This window comes from Botryllus schlosseri, chromosome 14, assembly GCF_051294905.1.
Source record: "Botryllus schlosseri isolate E-star chromosome 14, Bs_hap1, whole genome shotgun sequence".
Classification (NCBI taxonomy): Eukaryota; Metazoa; Chordata; class Ascidiacea; order Stolidobranchia; family Styelidae; genus Botryllus; species Botryllus schlosseri.
Genome location: NC_137249.1, coordinates 24,119,047 through 24,145,026, shown reverse-complemented (window position 1 = coordinate 24,145,026; position 25,980 = coordinate 24,119,047). Strand labels below are relative to the sequence as shown.

General features: G+C 40.1%; 2 protein-coding genes, 1 long non-coding RNA gene and 1 pseudogene across 11 annotated transcripts in view; all 4 read left to right on the top strand.

Moving 5' to 3' along the window:
• The window catches only part of LOC145456561 (uncharacterized), a 390,319-nt gene that overhangs the window by 19,577 nt on the left and 344,762 nt on the right, over positions 1–25,980 (top strand). The gene's annotated exons all lie outside the window — the stretch shown is intronic.
• LOC145456548 (trans-1,2-dihydrobenzene-1,2-diol dehydrogenase pseudogene) overlaps positions 1–25,980 on the top strand; it is a 355,453-nt pseudogene that overhangs the window by 106,880 nt on the left and 222,593 nt on the right. The gene's annotated exons all lie outside the window — the stretch shown is intronic.
• LOC145455557 (uncharacterized) lies at positions 2,704–4,849 on the top strand. 2 transcript variants are annotated; one of them, XM_080333541.1, is made up of 5 exons: positions 2,704–3,702; positions 3,967–4,038; positions 4,206–4,282; positions 4,366–4,454; positions 4,686–4,849. In XM_080333541.1, the coding sequence occupies exons 1-5, from the start codon at positions 3,330–3,332 to the stop codon at positions 4,750–4,752; spliced, it is 678 nt and encodes a 225-aa protein (XP_080189667.1). In that variant the 5' UTR covers positions 2,704–3,329; the 3' UTR covers positions 4,753–4,849. The 2 variants fall into 2 exon arrangements, with proteins under 2 accessions (XP_080189667.1, XP_080189668.1); XM_080333542.1 differs by lacking the exon at positions 3,967–4,038.
• Positions 11,564–15,020, top strand: LOC145455556 (uncharacterized). The gene is made up of 2 exons (XM_080333540.1): positions 11,564–13,836; positions 13,907–15,020. The coding sequence occupies exons 1-2, from the start codon at positions 11,985–11,987 to the stop codon at positions 14,920–14,922; spliced, it is 2,868 nt and encodes a 955-aa protein (XP_080189666.1). The 5' UTR covers positions 11,564–11,984; the 3' UTR covers positions 14,923–15,020.

Sequence of the window (25,980 nt, the reverse complement as noted above, 5' to 3'; positions counted from 1 at the left end):
TTTTTTTCCTGAAAATACCTCGTTGTCCGCGAGTTAACAAAAATATCCCTCTCGCACAGGAAAATCCAGTGCCAAGTCACCATCGCATTACTTACACCAGGGGCGGGCAACTTATCCATCCGGCGGACCGGACAGGACAACATGAACATAAGGCAGGCCGAATTGCTGAATTTTTTTTCGTGTGATTTTAGGGGTACTCTCCCAGTGAGACAGACCACATATCCGTCCATCATACACGGCACTACATTTTTACATACAATTCAGAGACGCACACATCCCTGCAATTGCGAACTATATCTGGATTGGGCAACCGATTCACGGGCGAGCCCAAATCGGTGATATGAATGTGATAAAAAAATGGGAGTGCACCGGGATTCTAGTCGCGCGAAGCGCGAAAATTTTGTGCATAAATGAATGAATTTGATTAATAATATTGGTGAGTGTCTGAGCAAGTGGTTTCTTCTAAAATTTACAGCAAGTATAATTATAATTTTGAACATTGATCATGGCATAAGAATATACATTATACAATATACATACATTCATGAGCTTATCGCATATTATTCACTTCGGGCGGGTTCAATCTTATTAATTACTTTGTTGAAAACTCCTGCAACCCAACGGCCTCAGGCTATTATAGTGTATCTATGATATTGTATTCTAATAATCCGAATTATATTTAACCATTAGCCGTTATTTAGAATCATATAGGCTACAACAATTCACAGACACAATCTATGAATGTTTATGGCTACCAGAACACGATATATTTCACGGTATGTGACGGGTATTCAGCCATGTGCTTGAAGCTGGTACGGTAGTCTGACGGAATTCGCTTCCCGGTTTTCAAATGAAACCTTGAGCGGTATAGAACTAACTAGTATAGTTGCTTTAGCAAAATATAAACAGAAACTGACAATCGCTATTCATAGCAACAAACTATAGCTGGTTATGACGAATAAAACCAACCTAACGACAGTGTATATGGCGGGTATGAGGAACGCGCGTGTCTGCGAAATGATGCGTCGGCGGATATTTTTGTCACGCGGCCTATCACATAGCTTTTGATCAGCTTAGGTGTAACTAATATCAGATATGAAGATACGTGTGGACTTGTATGGACACTAGCTATTCACATAATGAAACAACTATGCCCGAAGACGGCTAGAACGAAACATACAGAACGTTATATGAGAGTGGTCAATGACGCGCAAATTGCCGACACAGTGTATTTTGCAACATATTTATCCACGGCGTTTGATATACGATTTTGACGTCTTCGATATAATAAATATCAAATTACAAGGTATCAATGAACTTGTACGAACAATATCTATTCACAGAAATGAACATCAACGACCTAGCACGATTAATATGTAATATATCGTGGTTTCAATTACGGTACTCTTCTCTCGTACCGGCATGTCGAAAAATAGACACGCCGGTGCGAAACGGATAAAATAGATAAATCAAAACTAAAAACATGGTGCGACGAAAATAAGTATAAAGTGTATGTAAATAGCCTAGACATAAGAGATGTCTGGCTGGACGGGAAAACCCAACAAATCAAAAACTACTATCAAGGAACTGCAATACTCGCAAGTGAAGAATTAGAACAATATCAAATCCAGGATGAGGTAATAATAGAAAATAGAGCACAGAAAATCAGAAGACGAAAATGGTACACAAACAGAGATTTGGAACATATACGAGCCTCCAAATGTTGGGAGAATCCAGACAGCATTCTATGAGCAGTTGACAACACGTATAGATTCAGGATACACTAGAGCCGTCATATGTGGTGATTTGAATATTGTCATAAGCGAAAAAGATGATAAATTTCAACCGAGCCAAACCAACCCGGCTGCGGAGATTTGGAAAAATTTCATTAACACCAACAACATTAGAAATGTATATCGATGGAGGAATCCACATAAAAAAAGGATATACACAAAAATCACAAGAAAACAAGAACGCAGAATAGACAATATCTACACTGCCAAAATGGTGAACAAAAACATCAAAAGGTGCACTTACCTGATAAACCCAATCTCCGATCGCACCTTCATGATGCAGCTGATACTGGGAAATGAGGGAGGAGGAAAATGGGGGGGGGGGCGGCACGTGGATGTGTAACGTAGAACACCTAGAACAAGAATATATAAATGAGGAGATAAGAAATATAGTGGAACTCATGGAGCTGAACAAACCACACTACGAGAGCATAGCTCAGTGGTGGGACGAGCTCAAATCTATGATAAAAAATCTACTAAAACAAAAAGCGGCAGAACAAAATCTTATAGAAAAATCACGACAAGATCAAATTAAAGAAAGATTAGATGAAATACAAGATGAAACGAATCACCAAGAAAAGATTAGACTCTAAAAAAAACTGAAAGATATTGAGAAGAGAAAACTTCAATTTGTAATACAAAAAGCAAAAGTCACCAAGGCCGAGAAAGAAGAAAAGCCGACGAAGTACTTCTTCGACAGGCTTAAAGCAAGGCAAGTGACACAAAAATGCATAGTATTCAAAATAAAGAAGGAAAGATATGTAAAGAACCGGCCGAGGTTAAAAAACGAGTGCATGAATTTTATCAAGAATTATGGCAACCAGAGAAGGAATTAGACACAGTGAAACAGAAACTATACCTAGATGAAATCGCAGATATTCATCTGAATATAGACGATCATGACAGGATATCCGCCCCAATTACAGGGGACGAGATACATCATGTCATAAAAAATATGAATAGAGGTAAAACACCCGGGAGCGATGGACTACCGGTAGAGTTTTACAGTAAACATTGACTGACGCTGAAAACCCACATGATAGAGCTATATAACACTGCACTGATGTTTGGCACAACGTGCAAGACATGGAATGAGGGCATAGTTAAGCTGCTATACAAAAAGGGAGACGCCAAAATGCCAAAGAACTGGCGACCTATAACCCTATTGAACGTGGATTATAAAATAATAACATCGATACTAGCGAAGAGACTTAGGCTGCGTTCATCGTTTGTTTTGATACCTATTGTGAAACCAGTCGTCAAAACCAACCCGTTCACATAGCATGAAGTTCTCGAACCATTACGAAATTTTGGCGTTCACACTCGAGTGATTTTGATATCTTGGCCTCAAAACATGAGCGTTCATACTTGAGCGTGGTTACGAAGACTAGCCGTTTTGCGGGCTCGTTATCGCGCTATTTAACGCGAAGTTACATCTGCGGTGGACGGTATTTTGGCGTTGGTGCGAGATCCGTCAAATCTGCTCTCCAACCTGGTTTGGGCGTGCGCTGACTATCCAATATCTTTACAGAGTAGATGGAGGGTAATGTAATGCGTAGCCGTGGCATTTTGTGGAGACCGCAGGAAGTTGTAAAACTGGTGCAGGAGTGGAAGACTGAGAGAATTCAGGCCATGACACTCGTCGGAAAACCGAATAAAGAAATATTCACCATAATTTCGAATAGTTTGAACAAGCTGGGAAGGGAGAGATCTCCAGATTGCTGCCTAAAAAAGTTACAGGCCCTTAAGCGGGAATTCAGAAAGTATAAAGACAAAGTTAACAGCAGCGGTGAAGCAGGCGACCTTTATCCTCCCGCGTCCATTGCTGATGTATATGAAGATTTGAATGAAACCATTGGGAAAGACCCACTGACTATACCATCGCTGATAACCTCGGATAATCTCGATGGTAAGTTTTTTTTACAAGTGATGCAGTTGAACAAAGATGGATCAGATATGTTATTGGAATGGCAGAAGTGTAAGGAGTTTGCTCTAAAAACAACACCGCTCTCATTTTTACAACTGTGACAAAAATGTGGTAAAAAGTGTGTAACACACACAGTATGTCACAGATATGACATTTTCCTTATAGAAGTCTTTAGATTGAGACAAACCAGCAAGCAGTCATATTATTTTATATTCCTTTAATTTCAAACCTAATATGTTGTTTCAGATTCTTATGCGAGTACTAGTTCGAGCAGCAGTGAAGTGAAGACAAGAAGAAAGAGGAAGTTAGATGCTTCAAGTAAATATAGACCGTCTGATTGATACATAGTGACACTGTTATCTATAGGCAGCGGTGTATAGTTATATGCAGTCATGGTTTTATGTGAAGCTTGTGTTATCATGATGTAATCACTAATCAGCTAACTTTCTTGCCATTAGTCTTGTGAACAGTGTCATTTTATGCAGGTGAATCAATACAGACAATGATCGAGAATGCTGAAGACAGACAAGACAAGAGGTTTAAACAGTGGATGCAGTTTCAGGTGAGTCATTCATCAAAAGACTTGTCATGAGCTGCCACGATACTTCCCATGATGAGTGTGTAACAAACTTTGAAAATTTTCAGGCAGAAGAAAATGAGAAAGAGAGGAAGCACGATGTTGAGATGTTACGAAGCTTACTTGGCATTGAAAGTCGAGCTGAAAGCTATTCAATGTAAGTTGTCAGTGACTATAAACACCTAACTTCCTCCGATACCCTATGCAGCTTTTGAACTATTGGTATGTAAATGATAGTGACAGGCAATCAAAGTTGTAGAAAATTTCGCCTCAATGCTAGCAGTCACAAAGGGTTATTATTACTTCCAGTAATTGCGTTACCAGCTCTCAGAACAGATAAATGTTTTCTTTGCTGTGGATTTGCCAAATCTATAATTGTTTGTTGCAGCAGCAGACAAGAAAATGAAGAAGAGGCTTCAACTCGTGCCGTACATGTAGTGATCGAAAGTGAATAAGCATCTCATCTCTGAAGTCTTCGTTACCGTATATGGCATGGGGATAGGCTTAAATTGACTCGTGACGTTACTGGACTCACCTACAATAACTGTTTTGAATCAGTCTTTCTAGGTCAATGAGCTAAAATGTGTAGAGGCATCTGCTTGTGATTATGGCTACTTGACTAGCCCTATTGCAATCTCTGGTCTTGCTTATGTCTGGTGTGATAAAGTCCTATTCAGCCATTGACGAAAGTGTTTCTTCGTTCATTTATTAGGATAAACTGCTTTTAGCAGGAAGCTGTATGCGCGTCAGCCGTGTCAAGTCCAATCAAAACAAGGCATCTTTGAGCGTGTCGCGTACACGAATGCCAGACTCCAGATCACTTTCAATGCTGGTAGCTTCGATATCGTCATCCACTACGTCTGTAGGTGGCAACTCTGCGTAGTCCATGTTCTCTTCACAGAAGTTGTGCAATGTGATGCATGATGCTATCTGCAACCGAGCATTCTCGGGCAAAGCATCACACCTCTTCAACAAACAGCGCCAACGGTGCTTCAACCGTCCAAATGCCTGCTCCACTACTCGTCTTGCAGAACATAACTTCTAAAAATATACTTGAGCTTATAGCCTAGTGAAACATAACAACATATCAGGCTTGTATTTACCTTGTTGAAATATTCCTCAGAGGGGCTACTGGGGTTGCTGTAAACTTTCATCACCCATGGGCGCAAAGGATAGGCGCTGTCAGCAACTATATAGTAGGGGATATTAACATCATTCAGAAAGAGGTCACTCTGTTTCAAAAAAAGATGATCAGTCCTGCGCAGGGCTCTTAATAGCTCAAGGTTAAAGGACCTACTGGTGGAAATAAATTGCCGTGATCTCCTTTGATGCAAATGGGCGAGTTCAAGAACATTCTAGCGTCATGCACCTTACCTGGATGTGTGATAAAATCAAATTGTATGATGAAATTGAAGAGTCAAATTGTATGATAAAATTGATGAGTCAAATTATATAGCTAAATGTTCCTTTTGCACAGGCTAGGCTTCAAAAATAATTACTAGGACTTACCGGGCCATCCTATGACAACATCCAAGAATCTGAAAGTTTGGACTTGGCATAAATGGACAAGTGAACAAACTAAACATTATCAAGTTATTTTTCACCTCCCCTTGGAGTCTGTTACAGCTTGAATGTTGATTGAATATCTACCCTTGCGATTGAAATAGTCAGGTCCATTGACTGTCGGTTTGGGGATGCTTATGTGGCAGCCGTCTACGGCACCAACGCAATTTGGAATGCCCTTGTCAATACAGAATGCCATGGAGGTAGCTCTAGGGTTGGCAGGTATCCTCACAAAATCTTTCATCATATGATTTACAATGGTAACACACACATCCATGGTTATCTGTTGTAAACAAAACAGAGTTGAACTATTGACGACCGTACTCCCGATGCAAAGATGAAATCATATTTACGTTGAAAACTGTGGACTTTCCAAGACCGAAGTATTCACCCACACTGCGGTAACTCATGTCACTACCGAGACGACATAGGGCGATGGCAACACGACAAGACACTGATACCGGTTTCTTGAAATTGGTTTGCTTTTTTGACAAGCTTTCGCGTAGGTGCTCAACTAGTACGTTGAATGTGTCTCTGAAATGTGAAGTTATGTTGGCACAGAACAGTCCCTTGGAATATTACTGTTGACTAATTCATCTTTATTGGATATCTTATCGTACACCATAGGTATATATGTACTTTTTTATGATAAAATATATTCACTTTCTCAGACGCAAATGGCGTTTGTAATCAGCCTCTTCCCATAAATTGAGAGCTCTCTCCCAATAGCCACAGTTGGGCTTCGGTCGTTCTCGGCGAAGCGACATATTATTTTTCATTGCAGCTAGGCAAGTTCCATTGTTCATGACCATATCTTCGCTGCGAACAATTGATCGCATCCTTCTTCGTGATTTTTTACGAAAAATTGAATACAAGTATATTTTCTTACGACGACTCATAATCATAAACACTGTAACCTGTAAGTACATTATGCTCTGATTCATTGCTTCGTAGCAATCATGAAGAGGTTCCTTACGCATACATTGATCAACAAACAAACGTGAGCAGACCACTTATCAGGTTCGCACAACTGCGCTGGGCTATACCATATAGGCACTTTCCTTCATTAATAGAATTCATTCTTCCAATACTGTGATATGAACGGGGAAGCTTCACGCCAAAAGGCGTCAAACTTTTCTCCTGAAAACCAGTGCGTTCATTTACCCGCCAATTGTGACGTCGATGTCCAAACCAATGCGTTCACCGTCACGTTGCGAAGCTGGCTTGCGTTCACATTGCTGGTTTTCGTACCAGGTTTTCACAATCACTCGTGGCGAAACCACACCATGAACGCAGCCTTAGCGTGGTCACAGGGAAACTAATTCTAAACACACAGAAATGTGCTATAGAAAATAGGCAAATCTCTGACATTCTGCGAAACATAAAGGCAGCCCTGGATATAGCACATCAAAAACAAAACGACTTAATAATACTAAATTTAGATCAAGAAAAGGCGTAATAATACTAAATTTAGATCAAGAAAAGGCGTTAGACAAAGTACCACATAATTATCTCTACAAAGTTTTGGAAAGTTACAAAATACCAAATTCAATCAGGAACCTAATTATCAAAATATACGACAACTCGACCAGCCAAATTCAGATAAATGGAAGTAAAACAGAGAAAATAATAGTAAGAAGAGGACTTAGACAGGGCTGCCCACTAAGCATGTGCTTATACGCAATGTTTATAGACCCGCTAGCAAGAAGGATAGAGAAAAACAAGAACATAAAAGGTATCAAGATGAGTTAGAAAGAACTAAAAATACAGCAATATGCTGACGATGTTACGGCAATTGTCAAAGACGTAGAGTCAGTAAAACTCGTAATGGAAGAGATGGCACGTTTTGGACAGGCCACAGGTCAATCATTGAATAAAGAAAAGACGGAGATAATAACAACAAAACCGGGCATACTAAAATATAGTGAATTTGAAAAATACCAAAAACCATATACCCAAATATTACCCAAATATTAGGACAATTCTTTGACAAATCATGTATCAAAAAGACCTGGGAAAAGAGAGTGGAACAAATAAGAAAGATAACCATAGCTTTTGGGAATAGAAAATTGACGTGGGTGGGCAAAGCGACGATTTTAAACAGCTTAGCGATGTCAAAAATAACCTACAACGCGAGAGTGGCCATACCACCCACACAAACAATAAAAAAGATATGTTCTTTAGATTTGCATGGGACCCAGAGAAAATGGAGCCCATAAAAAGAACTCAAATGATTTCGCACACAATAATGGGTGACATGAAAATACCAAGTACAAAAAGCAAATTCACAACTTGTGAAATGGAAAAGTACAAGATTATCAAAAACCTAGATGAGCCTACAGAATTTTGGCACTACGAGGCCCTATACAATCTAGGTACCACAGTTAAAAAATAAACAAAAAATTATGTTCGAATTCACGACCAAACAAAATGAAAATGTCACAAGAATGGATTAATATAATAAATAGATAGGGCGAATAAACTAAATTGGAATGACGATAATTGGGAACAAGCAACGCACACAAGCATATATACAAGAGTAAGGGAATTAGAAGAATCACCATCTACAATTAGACTATCAACCGGGAAGCAAGTAAATTGGGAAAAAGTTAGAAAAACAAATGATAAACTCAAATGATAAACGAAACATGATAAAAAATGAAGAGAGGGTAAATAATATTAGAATAGCGAACAAAGGATATTTCTTGGAGAGGCGAAGAGAAGAATGCACCTGCTCAACATAGAGTTGCAAAACAGACGAAACCTGAATTGCAAATTCTGTGGAGACAGGATAACATCGAGCACATAATGCTCAAGTGCCCTCTAACAAAGAGTATCATAAGGAACTTAGGAATACTTTTCACACAGAATAAATTAAAGAGAGATCAAATTCTTTTTAACGAAGGAACAACACAGGACAACGATTGGACGATATTAAGCATAATAATATTGTAAATAATAAAAACAAAAAAGGACTAGATAAGGCGGATCAGACGTTGAACAGCAGTAATATCACGGAGAAGACGATAATGAGAAGAATAATAAATAAATTGGCAAAGAGAATTAAATACTTTAAAACAACAGCCGAGGAACAAATATTCAAAAATGAATTTTATTTCTGGAAGAAGAAAACAGGTAACAAGGCATAAACAAAGAAGAAAGAAGAAGAAACGGAGAAAGGAAAAGACGGATTCGACGACTTATATGTGTGTGTGTAAAATGTGTTTATTTCATGCTATTTCATGTATATGTGATCCCTGTGTAACTTTCATGCTTACCTTTGTGTATCCGCATTTCATGTCCTTTGTCCTCTGTTCTGTGTGAAAATAAAGAAAACAATTGGTAGCAAAACATGACCCGAAAATAATCACTCCAACATATATATCGCCTACACACTTTGGCTAGCTGCGGCAGCCGCAAAAAAAAATAAGCATCGACCAGTCTAGACAGGTGTCTTATAGATTGTTTTTCAGATTTAGCACTAGCTTTGGTTTGCCGCTGTGGCAAACGCTGATTACATTACAAATTTAGACAGGACGTGATTTTTATTGGACCAACATTTTTTTGGCAGTGCGACTTACCTAGGAACCGTTTTAACCTGTAAGGTGAAAGACGGAGTCGTAACTACATTAGGGCAACGATACACGTTTGTGTCATTGGTGGTAAAGAGGCTAGAGTCTCTGAAGTATCAACAAGGCGTAGAAGAAAAGAACACACCAGACATGCACAGAAAACAAGTCGCTCTTTAACAATGTGTACGAATGGTGGGACTACTTAAAAAAACAAATCAAAAACCAACTAAAGAACTACAGTTGGCTGAAAAAGACACCAAGATGAAGGCGTTGTATGAGAAAATACATCAAATACAAAACGACCCGAACCCGAAAGATAGCCCTCTTGAGGCCATAAAAGAGATAAAAAAAATAGAAGATGAGGACATACGACACCAATGCACCCTACACAAACTTAGAGACCTCGAGGAGGGGGAGAAACCCACAAGATTTTTCTTTGAAAAACTAAAACAGAGAAAAGAGAGTAAGGTAATAAGCGCGGTAATAAATCAAGCAGGGGCCACGATCACATCCAAAGAGGGAGTACTAGAAGAGATAGAGAACTTCTATAAAAACCTCTGGGCCATGGACGAGAACGCAAAAAACAATATATAGAACCAATACCTAGACGAAATTAGACATAAACGAATCACCCCTGAAAAGAAAGAAGAGTTGGAATCTCAGATAGACAACGAGGAAATTAAAGCTGTAATCCTGAAAATGGAAATAGGAAAACACCAGGACCCGACGGTCTATCTAGGGAATTTTATGCAAATTATTACCACATCCTCACGAACGACATACAGGAAGTAATAAATAATGCGTATCAATTCGGAGGAATATGTCAATCCTGGTCAGAGGGAATTACGACAATGGTCTACAAAAAGGGCAGCCCCCAGATTTAAAAAAACTGGAGGCCGATCACCCTATTGAACACGGACTATAAAATTCTCACAGCGATACTAGCAGCAAGACTCCGCTCAATCCTCCCAAAAATCATTCAAGGAACACAGAAATGTGGCATCCAGGGGAGAAATATAACGGATATTCGAAGAAACACGCAAGCAGCGATCGAATATGCAAAAGAGAGAGGGAAGGAGATATTTGTGGTGAACTTCGACCAGGAAAAGGCCTTCGATAAGGTTAACCATAACTTTATCCATAAAATCTTGGATATATATAGACTACCGGGCCACTTCACCAAACTGATCAAAAACATCTATCAGCAAGCCAAAAGCAAGATACTAGTGAATGGGGCACTAACCAATGATATTCCACTGAAAAGAGGAATAAGGCAGGGGTGTCCGCTGAGCATGACCTTATATGCAATTTGCAGCGACCCCCTGGCCAGAAAAATAGTAAACGACAGCAAGATCGAACCATTTAGGCTGGGAAGACATAATCTAAAGATCCAGCAATATGCAGACGATCTTACCTGCTACTTAGTCAAAGAAGCCGATATTGGGAAAATATTCCAAGAATTTGAGAAGTATGAAAGAGCGATAGGGCAGAAGCTAAATGCGGGGAAAACCCAAATCCTCAGTCAAAAAGGAACATCTTGACCCAAAAATCTAAATACGAAAACCTAAAAAAGCCCAGTATAGAAATACTGGGCCAAATATTCGGGAAAAACCAGATATTAGAAACCTGGAATAAAAGAACAATGAAAATAAAGAAAATACTGAACGCCTACAGGAACGGAAAACTAACATGGATAGGGAAGAAAACCATCCTAAACTCGCTAGCCTCAACGCAGATAATATACAATGCGAGAGTTATAGCAATGCCAAGGGAGGTACAAATAGCAATGCCAAGGGAGGTACAAAAACAAATACAGAGAATGTACTTTAATTTTTTATGGCAACCAGAAAAAATGGAAGCTATGAGAAGAAAGATCCTTATAGCAGAAAAAATACAGGAGGAATCGAAATGCCGGACGTAGAATCGAGGGCGAAAGCCTACGAATTAGAAAAAATTCTAATACTGAATGGAAAACCCATCAGAAATATGGCATCAATACGCCATCTATGAGATGGGAACGAGAATAAAGGAAGTCAACAAGAATCTGTATAAGAACACAGAGCCCAACAAATTCCCGACCCCCCACACCTGGGCCGAGAATCTGGAGCTCAGCAAACGGATAGACCAGGGATATCTAGAACTATCGGGATGGGACACGAAGCGCGTGACGTCATCGTCAGTGACCCAAAGCTGGCCGACGCTTATACGCGCTCAGCTGTCAGACGCGAAGGAAGTGCTTGTTCTTTGTATGATTTCCGCGATCGGTGTGTGCTTTTGTCGCTTTTGTTTACATGTGATCAGGTCTATTCATACACAGTCAGCCGTCTTAGGCGAAGGAGATGCCTGCAAGTTGTAGAATTTCTGCGATTTTGGTGTAGCTTTGTTAGTTGCATAGGTGCATGTACAGTACCATTTATACTACAGGTATATGTTTGTGTTGTCAAGTTAATATGTATAATATTCGTGTCATGTTAGATCAGCTATCACCAGGGAAGTCTTATATGGTGCTGATAATGTTCATTGCCACATTTTCTTGCAGCACTATAATGTAAATGCTACAGTATAAAATGGGTTTTAAATGTTGCGTTCCGGGATGCAGATCTGGTTACACAAAGACAAAAGATGAATCAGAAGGCAGCAGCAGCACTGTTGTTTCATTTTATAGCTTTCCAAGTGATCCTATCATGCGGAAAAAGTGGATTATAGCAATCCCAAGAAAAAGTTTGGCCGCTTCATGTTCACAAAGAGTTTGCCGGCTTCACTTTTTGGATGATGATTTCGAACATTTTTCATGTGACAAGCAGTCTAGGCGCATCAAACGTCGGGGTTGTGTAAAACTATCGAGATTACGCCTCAGATCTACTGCTGTTCCTCATATTTTCCCAACATTGCCCAGTTATCTAACAACCTCGAATCCGAGACCTCGAAGCAGCAACTGCTGCTCATCTGCTCGTCTCTCCAGTGAAAACGCCCGCATAGCAGAATGCAATGATAAGTTTATTCAACAAGAATGTGTGGTTGATCTTCCCTCTTTGAAGGAGAAGTTCCAGAATGAGCATCTCCCTGCAGGATATGTCTTTTCTGCTGATGAAGAGACGTTACAGTTCCATCTTATAACTTCGGAAAAAGATATTCATCATCCACCTGTGCTGACAGCCTCTGTGATAGTAACGAAGGACATGAAGATTCATTCATTCATTAAGGGTATCCCTGTTCAGCCTTCCAATTATGAGGACTTGTTGAATGCAAGTTACGTTCAGAAGACATCCGAATTGAGCAACGTTCTTGCTAGATGCAAGTCATTATCCAATGGTGACAATAATTTCAACCGCATGGAATTGGCCATATCTCTATTGGAGGAGTACCTGACTGCGTCGTCTGCAAAATCTGAAGATTTCAACCCAATGCTGATCAGATTTGTTATTGAGCAATTGTCACTCTGTCAAGTTACCCCTACTTCACGGAGATACTCTACAAACCTTCTAACCACTGCTTTCATGTGGAAATTTACCAGTCCAGCTCTCTATAAACAACTGCTGAACCTTTTCGCTTTGCCTTCAGTGCGCCACCTGCGTAGACTATGTGAAGATATGACAGTGACGCCAGGCAAACTTGATATGAGTTATTTGAAGGAAAGGACTAAATCTTTATCCGAACAAGAAAAAATTGTCACCTTAATGATAGATGAGGTTTACACAGCACAGCGCGTGGAATATACAAGTGGTTCTTTCATTGGTTTAACGGAAAGTGGGAATACCGCCAAGACGGTTCTAACATTCATGGTGCAATCACTTTTCGGGAAGTACAAGGATGTGGTTTGTCTCATTCCGGTTGACAAACTTGACACTAAGACGCTGCGAACATGGTTTGATATAGTAATGGAAACGATCAACGATATGCTACTGGTGATAGCAATATCAACGGACAATCATGTCTGTAACCGGAAATTGTTCATGGATCTCTGTAATGGAGAACTTTGTCACAGCATCGAACATCCTCATCAACCAGGAAAAAAATTATTCCTGATTTTTGATTTTACTCACAATTTCAAAAACATCTTCAACCATTTTGTGAATAAGAAGCAGATGCATCCCCCTATTAAAGGCAATGAGGATATATTTGATGGGCCATGCCATGCAAAGTTCCTCCATATCAAAAACCTCTATGCTCTGGAAGAAGGAAATACATTGAAAGTTGCACATCAGCTCAAAAAAGTATCTCTTGACCCCAGCAGCATTGCTCGAACTTCGCCCCAGCACGCTTTGAGCGTGTTTAGCGAATCAACGGTAGTGGGACTAAAACACTTCGCAGAGGATGGACATCCAGAATTTAAAGAAACTTCACGATATGTTGAATTCATCCTCACCATTTGGAATATCATGTCTGTTAAAAGCCCAACTAAAGGTAAGTTACATTATACATGTTTCTCGCTGTAAGTTGACTTCAAACTAATGCAACAAAATATTCGTTTCAGCCCTGCGGAAGAGGAATTCATTTTTTACGCCACTGCGCATGGGTGAAGATCATCCCGGTGTTAACTATTTAAGAAGAGCCATAGACATTTTCAAGGATTGGCAAAAATCGGGCCGTGCTGGTCTCAGCAATGAAACATTCATGGCCTGTATTCAGACAATGGGGGCTGTGCTATCGTTGACAGAGTATCTTCAAGCAAACCACAATGTGCAATATTTATTATCCGGAAAAATAATGTCGGACCCGATCGAAGCCCGATTTGGGATGTACCGCCAGAGCAATGGCGGTAATTTCTTCATGTCTGTGAAGCAATTGCTGCTGGCGGAAAAGAAAATCCGGTGTCTAAGCCTGTTGCGACAAGACAGACTGTCCGGAGCAATCGCCAGTTATGAACCGGGCGAGGAAGATCCATCAGCAAACCGCGAAGATTTCCAGTGGCTTGCTGACTTTATGCAAACTGCTGACACGGACGATGTGGACGATACTGATGCATCTGTTGTATTCTACGTTAGTGGGTACATTGGTCGCTCAATTTTTCGCCGTAGGAATTGTGACGACTGCAAAGGCATGCTTATATCCGGTATTAATAATGCTCCAGATCTTCAGGGCGGCATTCCTGAGAAATATAAAACAATATTTCTCATAGCAAATCGTGGAGGACTTGCTGAACCGACTGAAATTTGCTATGCTATTACATTATTGGCTGTGCAGTATTTCTCAGCTGTTTCAGCAGATGAAGATACATTAAAAAAGCTGATGTGTTGTATGAATCAGCGCAATGTTTTCTTAGATGCAATGCGTCATGCTGTGTCTTCTTCTTCTGTTCTTTGTCGCCTAATGGAAATCGAATGTAAATCTAGTCATTCGAACTTCAATCTTATTGTGCAAAGTGCTTTCAATTGTTTTGCAAAGAATCACCTCAAGCGTTTGAATAGCAAACCAATGCTTGAGGAGGCACCGAAGAAAAATTTTCGCAAGATCCGTAAACTGACCTCAAAGGCTTCTGCTAAATGCTAGGCCAGTGTTCGATTTCCCATTTTGACGTCACCATCACAACTGTGACATCCTGGTCATCATTTTTTATGTTGTTTCCTAATAAACATGAACAAAACACATGTCCTGGATGTTTTCTCAGTACTTTTTCTAGGTACATGGTTGCATCGACATCGGCCTGCTATCGGTCGCCCCTTAAATCCGTGTCCCATCCCGGTAGTTCTAGATATCCCTGGGATAGACCTTGATGAGGAGGAGTGGGAAGAGGCCAACCATAAGGCCTTGTATAGAGCAATAAAAAAACTGAACGAAAATAAGCCAGACATCAGAACAGAAAAAGGGGAGGAGACTAACTGGAATAAAATAAACCAGACAAAATATGACATTCACAAAACTATCACAAATGAAGAACACATCATAAATTATAGAGCAGCTCAGAATGGATATATATTTGGCATCAAAAAAAGAAATCGGAATATAACGCACAGAAACTTAAGAAAACCGTTGATACAAAATTACGAAACCAAATAGGGCAAATATTAGAGAAAAAACTAAATAAAATTCAAATTTTATACAATACCGGAAACCACAAACTAGATTGGACAATAATATCGATTTACAAGAAAGCCGTAGTAAACTTCAAAATAGCACTAGATATTGAAAACCGGAAAATCGCACATGAAAACATAACAAAAAAGGTAATTACCAAAATTAAAAAACGAGTCAGCCGAATACAAACTGACTCAAACACACGCAGGATACTAGAGAACATAGACACGCTAACCCAAAACACGTTAAGAAGACAAAAAAAAAAAGAATACACAATACCCCATCAAGTTTGGCCAGTCCAACTATAAATAAGGGTGGAAAAGTGAGAAAAACGTCTTCAGGCGAGGAGGGAGGGGCCGCCAAAAAAAAAACCTAACTACTCGCGACGGGTGATCGGCCTTGGCAACGCAAATGAAAATACTACCTTCTTCTACTACCATGAACATTGGAGTAGTTGATTGTAAAAAGGGGTGTAACAACCTCCATAGGAGTATTGCACTAAGGTACAAATAGACCCGACAGAAACTAAACCTGAGAATCTAACAAGATCAATAGGTCATGGAAAATAAAAATTCCTAGATATTTCATTGATTTGCAAAAGCACATTGCTTGACCAGACATAATTAATTTGGGATTAGTATTGGAGAGTTCGGTTCTTCTTTTTTCTTTGCCTATTGGTAATACTTGGCTCTTACCAGTGTTGGGATCAAGTCACTACCTTCGAGTCACGAGTCATCTCGAGTCATTGCAGATTTTGACTCGAGTCAAGTCAAGTCAATCGATTTTCAAAGGTGACTCGAGTCAAGTCAAGTCACTCGTTTTTTGGAGGTGACTCGAGTCAAGTCGAGTCGAGTCAAGTCAAGTCACGAGTCAAGTCACGATTCAAGTCAAATTGAATTTTTGGAGTATGAATGATCATACAAAGTCATTACATTTTGCCAACTGGGTGAAGGACAGGTTAATCGGCCTTTTATCTTGAGTCAAATAACGAATGTCTAGTTAAATCAGGGGTGGGCAAACTACGGCCCGCGACACCGTTCTGTGCGGCCCGCGAGAGTCTAAAGAAACTTTTTTCAAATATTGATAAAATGCGTACTAAAAATCGAATTAATGCAGGGACTTGATTGACTTTTTGTGAGTATATTTCACCATAATTCTAATACAGTGGTTCTCAAACTGGTAGGCGCGTCCCCCTTGGGAGCGTGAAAGCATCTAAAAGGGGGTGCGAAGCTGAGCTCAACTGAAAATTTTATTCGCGCTTTGCGCGATTTACATCCAATTCAAAGTTATTGCTCCGTATTTAGTCTGAATTAAATATTTAAAAATCTCTCATCCCCGGTCGTAACCTTCCATGCCATCAAACTACCCGTTAGGTTTGCTAGCATCCTGGTTGCGTTTTGTGATATGACGATAAGGGGGCGCAAAACATTTCACCATCATAGGGATGGGGGGCGTGTCTTAAAAAGCTTGAGAACCATTGATCTAAGGTAAATACCTAATATCACAGCGGGTTGCTGCAACGAGATTGACATAATTGGGATAACGAGTGGGATTTCAGATTGTCCACTCCGTTTTTAATTATTTCAGTGTTGTGCTCATTAAAAGAATTCGGGCGTGTTTTAGGTAGATTCGTTGTCTGTATGGATAGAATTGGGGTATTTATATTTTTATCTATACATAGTAGAAGCGTGTTTGAAGCTAAAATGGTTATTGGTTATGATGCTGTCAGCATTGTGTGTCCTGGAACTGAACCAAAAGTGGAATTAGTAAATCTATGCACAGATCGCTGTCACAGATTTAAATTTCAATCCGGTTCTAAGAATCGGGCAAACCGACTTTCATCTCTATAGTTTTGACAAGTTGGTTATTGAGGTCGACCAGCCTATGAAATCTCGCCACTATATGTTTCTGCCGCGTATACGATATCATCAAAGTAATGTTTGGCTTGTTTTAAATAAGCCCATATATTATCTCCGTGGCCTCACTATATAATCAAATATCAATATCGCGTTTTGGTTTATAATCTCAATTTTATATAGTGCGGCCCACGAATGGATTCAGATGCTGAATGCGACCCGCGAGCTCAAAAGTTTGCCCACCCCTGAGTTAAATATACGTGCAAAAAGGTGTTGTATCGCTCACGCACACGAAGAATTGCTAATAAAATACGTGAGTAACTGTATAGCTACATGCTACAGTCTGTTATTCGGTTATTATCAGCCAATATAAAGGATCGAACAGGAAGCCTCGAGAAGTTGAACAAATTGATGTGGTACAATACACTACCCATGTACACATCCATGAGAATATAAATCCATAAACTATATATTCGTTCGATTTAAATCATACAAGAGTGTTGGCAAAGGTGAGTACTGCGCAATGTAAGCACTGAGCCGTCTAAGAAACAAAGATGCGTTTCTATGAGACTAATCTAGTGCTACTATACGACAACGCAAGCTGTGAACATTTCGTTTGTGGTAAATTAATTTGTGATATAACAATGAAGGATCAGTTAAAAGTACAATCAGTGAATGACTGGTTGCTCTCACAAGTGACAACGGCGTATCGCGAACAACCCAAACATACATAACATAGGGTGATTTAATCGACACCGTTTACTTAATGACTTGAAACTGACTCGTGAAATTTACTTCGAGTCACGAGTCAATCCACATTTCTGAAGCGCCGAGTCAAGTCAAGTCAAGTCATTTTTGCAGAGTGACTCGAGTCAAGTCAAGTCATACGAAAAAGTTGACTCGAGTCTGACTCGAGTCAAGTCATCCCAACACTGGCTCTTACTAGCATTAACGGACAATTTGTTACATGTGAGCCAGTTGCTAATAAGTTCAAGTTGGTTGTCAGTTGACGTCAATAGATTTTGAATATTGGATGAGGATAGAAGTAAGTGCGTGTCATCTGCAAAAAGGGTGGTGGCGAATTGTGAACAGGCAGTTATATCGTTAATATACAATAGAAACAAAGTTGGCCCCAAAACTGACCCCTGTGGTATACCGCAGAAGACAGCACGATAGTCAGATTTCTCTTGACCGATGACTGTATATTGTTGTCGGTCAGTAAGATAATTACAAAATATTTCAAGGGCAGTGCCACGTACACCATAACATTCTAGCTTATCAATTAGTAATGAATGGTTGACACTTGACAGTATCAAATGCCTTCTTTGAGGTCAAGCGAGATAGCCACACCATAACTGTTGGTGGATTGTACATTGTAGTATCCTGTCATTATTTCAAGAATAGCATGAATAGTAGAATGTTGATCCCGAAAACCATATTGGTGATTGCTGATTATTTCGTATTTTGACAAAAAACTAGTGAGCCTACTTTGTAAAAGTTTCTTAAATACAATTGCTAGACTAGGTAGAACTGAAATAGGCCTATAGTTATCGTGAACCTTGAACCTCCTTTGTAGACAGGGGTTATTTTACCTATTTTGAGGGAGTTCGGAAAGCATCCCAGTTCAAGCGATTTGTTGAAGTAATATGATAATGGAACACTTAGTGGGCCTGCAATTATCCTGAGGAGGTTATTTGGTACTTGATCATGTCCCGTTGCTATAGCAGATTTAAGAGTATGTATAGTACGATTCACTTCATCCGCTGTTGATGGCTCCAGGAACATTGATGACGTATTTCTTCTCTCGTGCTTTCGTTGCGGCTGCTAACTTTGGACCAGTGGATGCGAAGAAGTCGTTGAACTCGTTTGCTACTTTCTTTGGTTCTTCGATGGTACTACCATTTACATCACATTTCAGATATGGGGGTGCAGAAGTTTTGTTGTTATTGATTAACCCTTTTATGATCTTCCAAGTATCTCTTTGATTTCCATGACAGCTTGAAAATAATTTTCGGAAATATGCTTCTTTTGTTTTTTTTTCTTGATTGAACACTATTTTTTGGCATATTCTTTATGACGTAGCATATCTTGTACATTTTTTGTTCTAATAAACTTCTGATGTAAAAAATTCCTAGTTTTTATTGCTCGAAGAATGCCAGGTGTGAGCCATGGTTTCAATTTGATTTTTTGCTGTCGTCGAGAAAGTCTTTTGATAGGAGCGTGTGAATCGAACACACTCTTGATGTCCTCAATAAAGTTATTGAACTTTTTGTTCAATTCGTTACTGTTGACACATGGTGTTGTAGCCGCTTGCTCAAATTTTTCATCTGCATCTTGTAAGAGGCTGTCGTTGTTCAGGTTGCTCAAGTCTCTTTGCAGTGCATGAGATTGACGAGATATAATAGGTTTTAAACCAAATTCACTTAAAATAGGAAAATGGTCAGAGATATGACGGCAGAGTATGGCTGGAGACAGCTCTATGTCACTTATATTGGTTATTATATGGTCCAAGAGGCTTTCACAGTCTTGTCAGTCTTGTAACACGGGTTGCATCAGACACAAGCTGAATAGAGCTCGAGGAGTGCAGGCAGTTTTTGTAGCGTTCGACGAATTTAGAATTTGCAAGGAGGTTGATGTTGATGTCTCCCATAATTATGAAGGTTCGTCCACAATGAATTAACGTCTCTAATGTTTGTTTGTTTGTTTTTGGGGTATTCGTGGTGTTTGTCGACTACTATGGTCATTTACACCAGGCCGATATTCTTTTTGTATTTTCCGTAACTGCCGACTTATAGCACGGCCCACCTCTAGGCTTTTTGTAAGACACCGCTGACGCGGATGCGGTGACGAGGAGGAGCCTGGGTAAACCTCCAACACTTAGATATCGGAATTCGGAAGTCGACCTCGGTCGGACTCGAACCCGCACCCATTGGTGTTGCAGCCGCGGATTCTACCACTGCGCTATCTCGCCACAGTCTCTAATGTCTTTTCAAAACAGTTCAAGAATTCTGAGGGACTTCCATGTGGGTGCCTGTATATGATGCTAACGATAATAGACTTTGATCTCATTGGATCTAGCGTGACGTCCGCCCATATCTCCTCAACTGATGAGCAATTGAGTTTGTATTGATCAGCTAAGAAGTACTCATATCCTTCGGCAATATACATCCCGACTCCACCAGCATCTGTACTAGATGGACAGTGGTTTAATGAGTAGTTGGGTAGGTCTATATTGATTTGCGATTTACTTTTAAGGCGTGTTTCAGAGATGCCAAGTATGCAGGGTGGTTTTTGCATTAAGGATAATAGAATACAAAGATCAGTATGGTGTTTCTGGAGAGATCGGATATTTAGGTGCATCATCGTAGATTTTTTTCCAATTCGCTTCAGCTCACTTGCTAAGAGTTTCTTGCATTGAGTAATGTTGGTAAACAATAGGCTTCCATCTTCTTCGTCATTGGGATTGTGCTCAGATGTTTCTGGGGTCGCCATTTTTTACTTTAGCGTGTAAAACATGATGAGTAAGTTCACCAGCATTTTCTACTTGAGGCGTTGCAGCACTTCATTGAGTGGGTGTGAATTATTTTGGATGCCTCGTCTTTTCGCAAAAAGATTTTTCCGTTGCTAGTCCAAACAAATTGATATCCGAGCTCTCTTTTTTTCTGGGCTTCATATTACAGTTCTCTTTTCAGTTTCGTGAGATTTTCATTCATAAACAAGCTCTCCATTCCAGGTATGCCGAAATCAAAAGAATCTTTGATAGAATCTGTGATATTTTTTCTCTTTTTGAAGAAATCATCACGTATCGACATTGACTTGAATCTATGAAGAAATCATCATGTATCGACATCGACTTGAATCTAACAAGAATGATGGGATGGGATTGTTTTGCATCTTTTTTTATTAGGAAAGGATTGTATTGCATCATTTTTTTATTAGGATAGGATTGTTTTGCATCATTTTTTTTTAGTAAATCTGTGGCAGTAGGATATTTCACTCCGTGTCAGGCTCATGTTGAATTTTGAGGCAAGATGGATGACAAGCTGTACAGGATCTTCATTTGCCATCATTGGTACTCCGTGAAGCTCCAGATTTTCTCTCCTGGATCGCATTTCTATATCATCTACTTCTTTTTCGTTCGTTTTGAGTCTTTCCTTGAGTTCTGTGTTTCGTTTATGAACTTTTCATTTTCAGATTTCAAGTCCTTCAAAACCTCTTGCATTTCAGTTATTTTAGTTTTTTGTTCTTCGTATTGACTACTGTAGAATGATTTTTCAGTTTATTCTTGATTTATGTGATTTGATAGTTCTCTTTTTATCTAATCATTTTCTTGTCCGAGGGATGCCAATTTTGCTGTCAGATCATCTTTTGTGTTGGCGATATAATTCTCAAGCTTTTTGCACATGCGTTTTTCAGATTCCTTCACTTTGTTGTCAATAAGATTCTTGACGGCATTTTAGTTGCTGTGAGAGACTGCCCGTGATTCTTTCCTCCATTGTATCCATCCGTGACAGTAGTTCCTCAATTTTCGTTTGCAGTTGCGCTGTCGTTAGCACGGCGAGTACCGGTATAATACACCACTCTTCACGATGCAGCAATATTTCAATTTCTATATCTAGTAGCTATATCTAGTAGTATCTTAGTCAAGCCTGAAACTTAATAATACAACCAAATACTCCAAGGCTTCTGGTATTTAGTTTCGGTAACCACCACGGCTTTTTGATATAGGACCGATTGGCACTATATCTGTACAGCAGTTTAATCAAATGTCTGTTTATTTAGCTACAGCAACCACGTCTTCTCTATTTACAACCGGTCGGCAGTATATCTGTGCAGCAAAGATAAGTGTGTCTTCTGTTTGGATTGCGGCACTCGCGGCTATTGATATAGAACCGATTGGCACTATATCTGTACTGTAGTTTAAACAGATGTCTTTTTATTTAGGTGCAGCGACCACGATTTCCCTAAATACAACCGGACGGCAGTATATCTGTGTGGCTAAGGTAGGTGTGTCTTCTGTTTGGGTTGCAGCAACCACGGCTTCTGATAGCAGAGGTAAGCGTGTCTTGTTTTGGTGCAGCAGCCGACAGCGTTCGCTCTATAAACGAACGGCACCTTTTGTACCGCAAAGGTAAGTGTGTCTTCTGATTTAGTTACGTGCCACGACCGCGTGTAACGCAAGGTAAGGCACGTAAGTCCGCCGCGTGTTTTCGAGAAGGTCGTTAAGGCTTTGAGCCAGACACAGCAACCACGTTTATGCCGGGTAAGGCAACCTCGTGTTTAAGAAAGTCTGGTAAGACTTCTAAGGCTATATACGGCAACCACGTGTACGTCAAAAGTCAGGTACGGCAACCACCTGCACGGCACCAAGTCTAGGTACAGCAGATACGGCAACCACGTGTCAGCTAGGTACGGCGGTAAGACGGGTACGGCACTAAGGCTAAATCTGCACAGCGCAGGTTTAAGTAAAAGTTAAAAGCCTACACCGACGAAAATGGAAGGATAAAAAAATAAGTGAAAAACAAACTAAACCTAGGTACAGCGAAAATTAACTAACGTTTACGGTAACTTGGCGGATGCCTCTCTTGATGTTGATTGGTTCCGTTGTTGCTCCATTGATTGCGATCTTACGCCCTGATCTTACGGCCTGATAGATGTTTTTCATCAGTTTTGTCAGGTTTTTCCCGAGTCCAAATCTTTTCATGATGTGAAATAGTGACTCGTGTGAGACCATATCAAAGGCCTTCCTTTAGTCGAAGTTGCATACGATAAGCGGAGTGTTTCTGTTTTCAGCCAGTTCTTTTGCGGCCGTAATGTTGCGCAGGACATCCGTTATTTGGCGTCCTGGGATCGAGCATGTTTGTGTGGTCCCAATGATGTCTGGTATTATATTTTTTAGTCTGCTTGCTAAGATGTTTGTCATAATTTTATAATCGCAGTTAGACAGGGATATTTGGCGCCAATTATCCAGCGATCGCGTGTCCCCTTTTTTAGGTATGAGGATTACCTGGGTGTCTCCCCATGTTTTGGGGAAGGTATAGAAGCACAGTGCATTGTTGTATACCTCTGTTAAGATGTTTTTAGGGCTTTGAAGAAAGAGGCGCAGAATTCCGATGATAACTGAGGTTTTTTGTGACGATATTGTTTTAATTTCTTCCTCTGTTTTGACCTGATCTTGTTCAGACCTGATCTTGTTCATTTTGTTGGTCATTTGTTATTTCCTTGGCGAGGGCGTTTGTCATTTCCTCTATACTACCTACTGGAGGTTTATGGGCTATGCCGCTATGCCCCACAATTGGTGGTAGTATTGTTGGGTGTGCGTGAGGATGTTGTTTTTTCTCCTTATCAATTCGTTGCTTGCATTCGTGAGCTCCGTTATAGCTTTTTGTTTTAGTTCTAGTTCAGGGCTGGCCAACCTTTTCAGCCAAAGGGCCACATTCGATTGACGAACGAGTGCGCGGGCCACTATCCGCGCGAAGCGCGAAAGTTTTTTGAAGTTCGTAGGTCAATAATATTGTCACTTGACTATATAGCGGGCCTGCTGTATATCGTTGAGATAAGTTTGCGAGGGCTGGGCTATCCGGCGCATGGACATATCGATATCGTAAGCTGCGACCAACATGCGTTAATCATTTCGTGCCTAGGTTTCATAGTCGACGGTCTTGCTGCGAGCGCAAACACAAAGTCGCATATGTTGAACGACACTTTGTCTCGTAATCGCGAATATAGTTCGACTCAATCTGATACATTGGGTGTTCTTCAATTTTCACTGAAGGGCAACAATTTTAAAAACAAGAAATCGAGTGACAACATATTGCGCTAAGCTTGTAGAATTTTTTTACCTTTGATAAATCTATCGCAAATTATTCTACTTTACTGTAGTGTACGAAGATATAGGCTACCAATATGTGAATGGTTGATGGATCTGTCAATGAGTCGTAACTGATTTTTTATTCATCACATCTCAAATGTTGCGGCCAGACTAATAAAATTTTTGGTAGGCCTTGCAAGTTCACAATCTGTGCAATCCATTTTTGATGATATTAGAAATTTCGGAAATTACTTCGCGGGCCACTCAAAACCTTCTCGCGGGCCACACATTGCTTCTTATCAATGCCGTTTTTTTTGCTTCTTATCAATGCCGTAACGGCTCGATATTTGTTTAATTTTGTTTTTTAGAGCGTCCCACCACTCATGGATGTTAGGAAAGGTTGTTTTTTTTTCAGTTCAAATGTCTCAATGGCATTGCGTATGCGTGCTCTGTATTCTGGATCCTTTAGATGAGAGAGATTATTTTTCCATGTGCTTCTGCCCCATTTCTCCACTTGCTTTGGTTGAAGGATCATTTCAACAAAGTTTCAACAAAATGTAAGTGGTTTGACCCGGGTTGACTGGATATGTTATACGTTTAACGTCAACTAGCAGTTCTTTGTTGACGTAGATTCTGTCAACTCTTCTATTATTCGTGCGCGCGTTTGACGTGTATATCCTAGTTTTAGGGCATATCCATCTGAAGACATCGACAATATTGTTGTTTTTGATGTGCTCCTTCCACATTGTGTCTGCTGGCACTTCAGTGTAAAAAGGTGTGATTGTTCAGCGTCGATTGGTCTAGTGATCATATTAAAGTCTCCTAGAATGACCAGATGCGTCTGGGTGACCCTAAGGTTGTTGGTTAGGTGTTTGTAAAATTCCAGTTGCTTTGTTCTTACAGATGGAGGAGCATAAACATTTAATATCGTGATTGTCTTGTCTGTATTCTCCCCGGTAACTATTATTTGGTGTGCTCGGTGAGGTATGAGAACTTCGTGCTGAATTGTGCAGTTCTCGGGGATCCATGCTTCTTGAACTAATATAGCGGTTCCTTGGAAGTACAGCCTTGGTTTGTTTTTGTTTGGGCTAATCCATGGGTCGTATATATCTAGTGCGTTTAGGTATGTTCTATAGCCATTTTCGTTGGCCCAGGAGGTAACTTTGCGTGTTTTTACCCTGTGCACCTCCTGCATGCAGAGAACGGCAGTGTCTTTTGCTTTTACAAAAGCTGTAAAACTGTTCCAGTGGAATTCTATACCATTCATATTGATAGAGACAAATGATGTTGGTGGTGGGACGGTGAAATTATTCTTTGAAGAGGTTTTGCAGGTCCTTGTCTGCCACACCTTGCCTGCGTTGTTTACTCATTGGCATTGGAGGAACGGCTGTCCTGTTCCTGTTTATTTGGACGTTTTCCTCCAGGCTGTTACTCCTATTTCTTTTAATAGGTGATGATTGCAGATTTCGGAGGTTGTCTGATGATACCCTGTAGGGTATGGGATTTGACAAGGATTTCCGCCTTGCTCGTAAGGCTGGCGAGGTTGGGGTAGGTATGTTCGTGCTTTGTGTTGGGATATATCTTCCCATATTGATTCCGTCAACGATTCTACTACAAAGTGTGTGCTTTTATCGGTAGTGTTTTTAGGGTTTTTGGTTTTATTATCATCACTGTCAGGTGCTTCATGGATTCGGAGTTCACCTGGAGTGTTTTCTTCGCTTTCTTCTTCTGTGTTGTCATTGTTTTGTACTTCTTTATTTCCTTTGTTAGATCTGTTTATTATACATTCGTTGTCATCGCTTTCTTGTGTTTTTTCTTCTTCTCCTTCTTCGTGCATTTGTTCGTTGTTATATTCAGTGGTGTTAT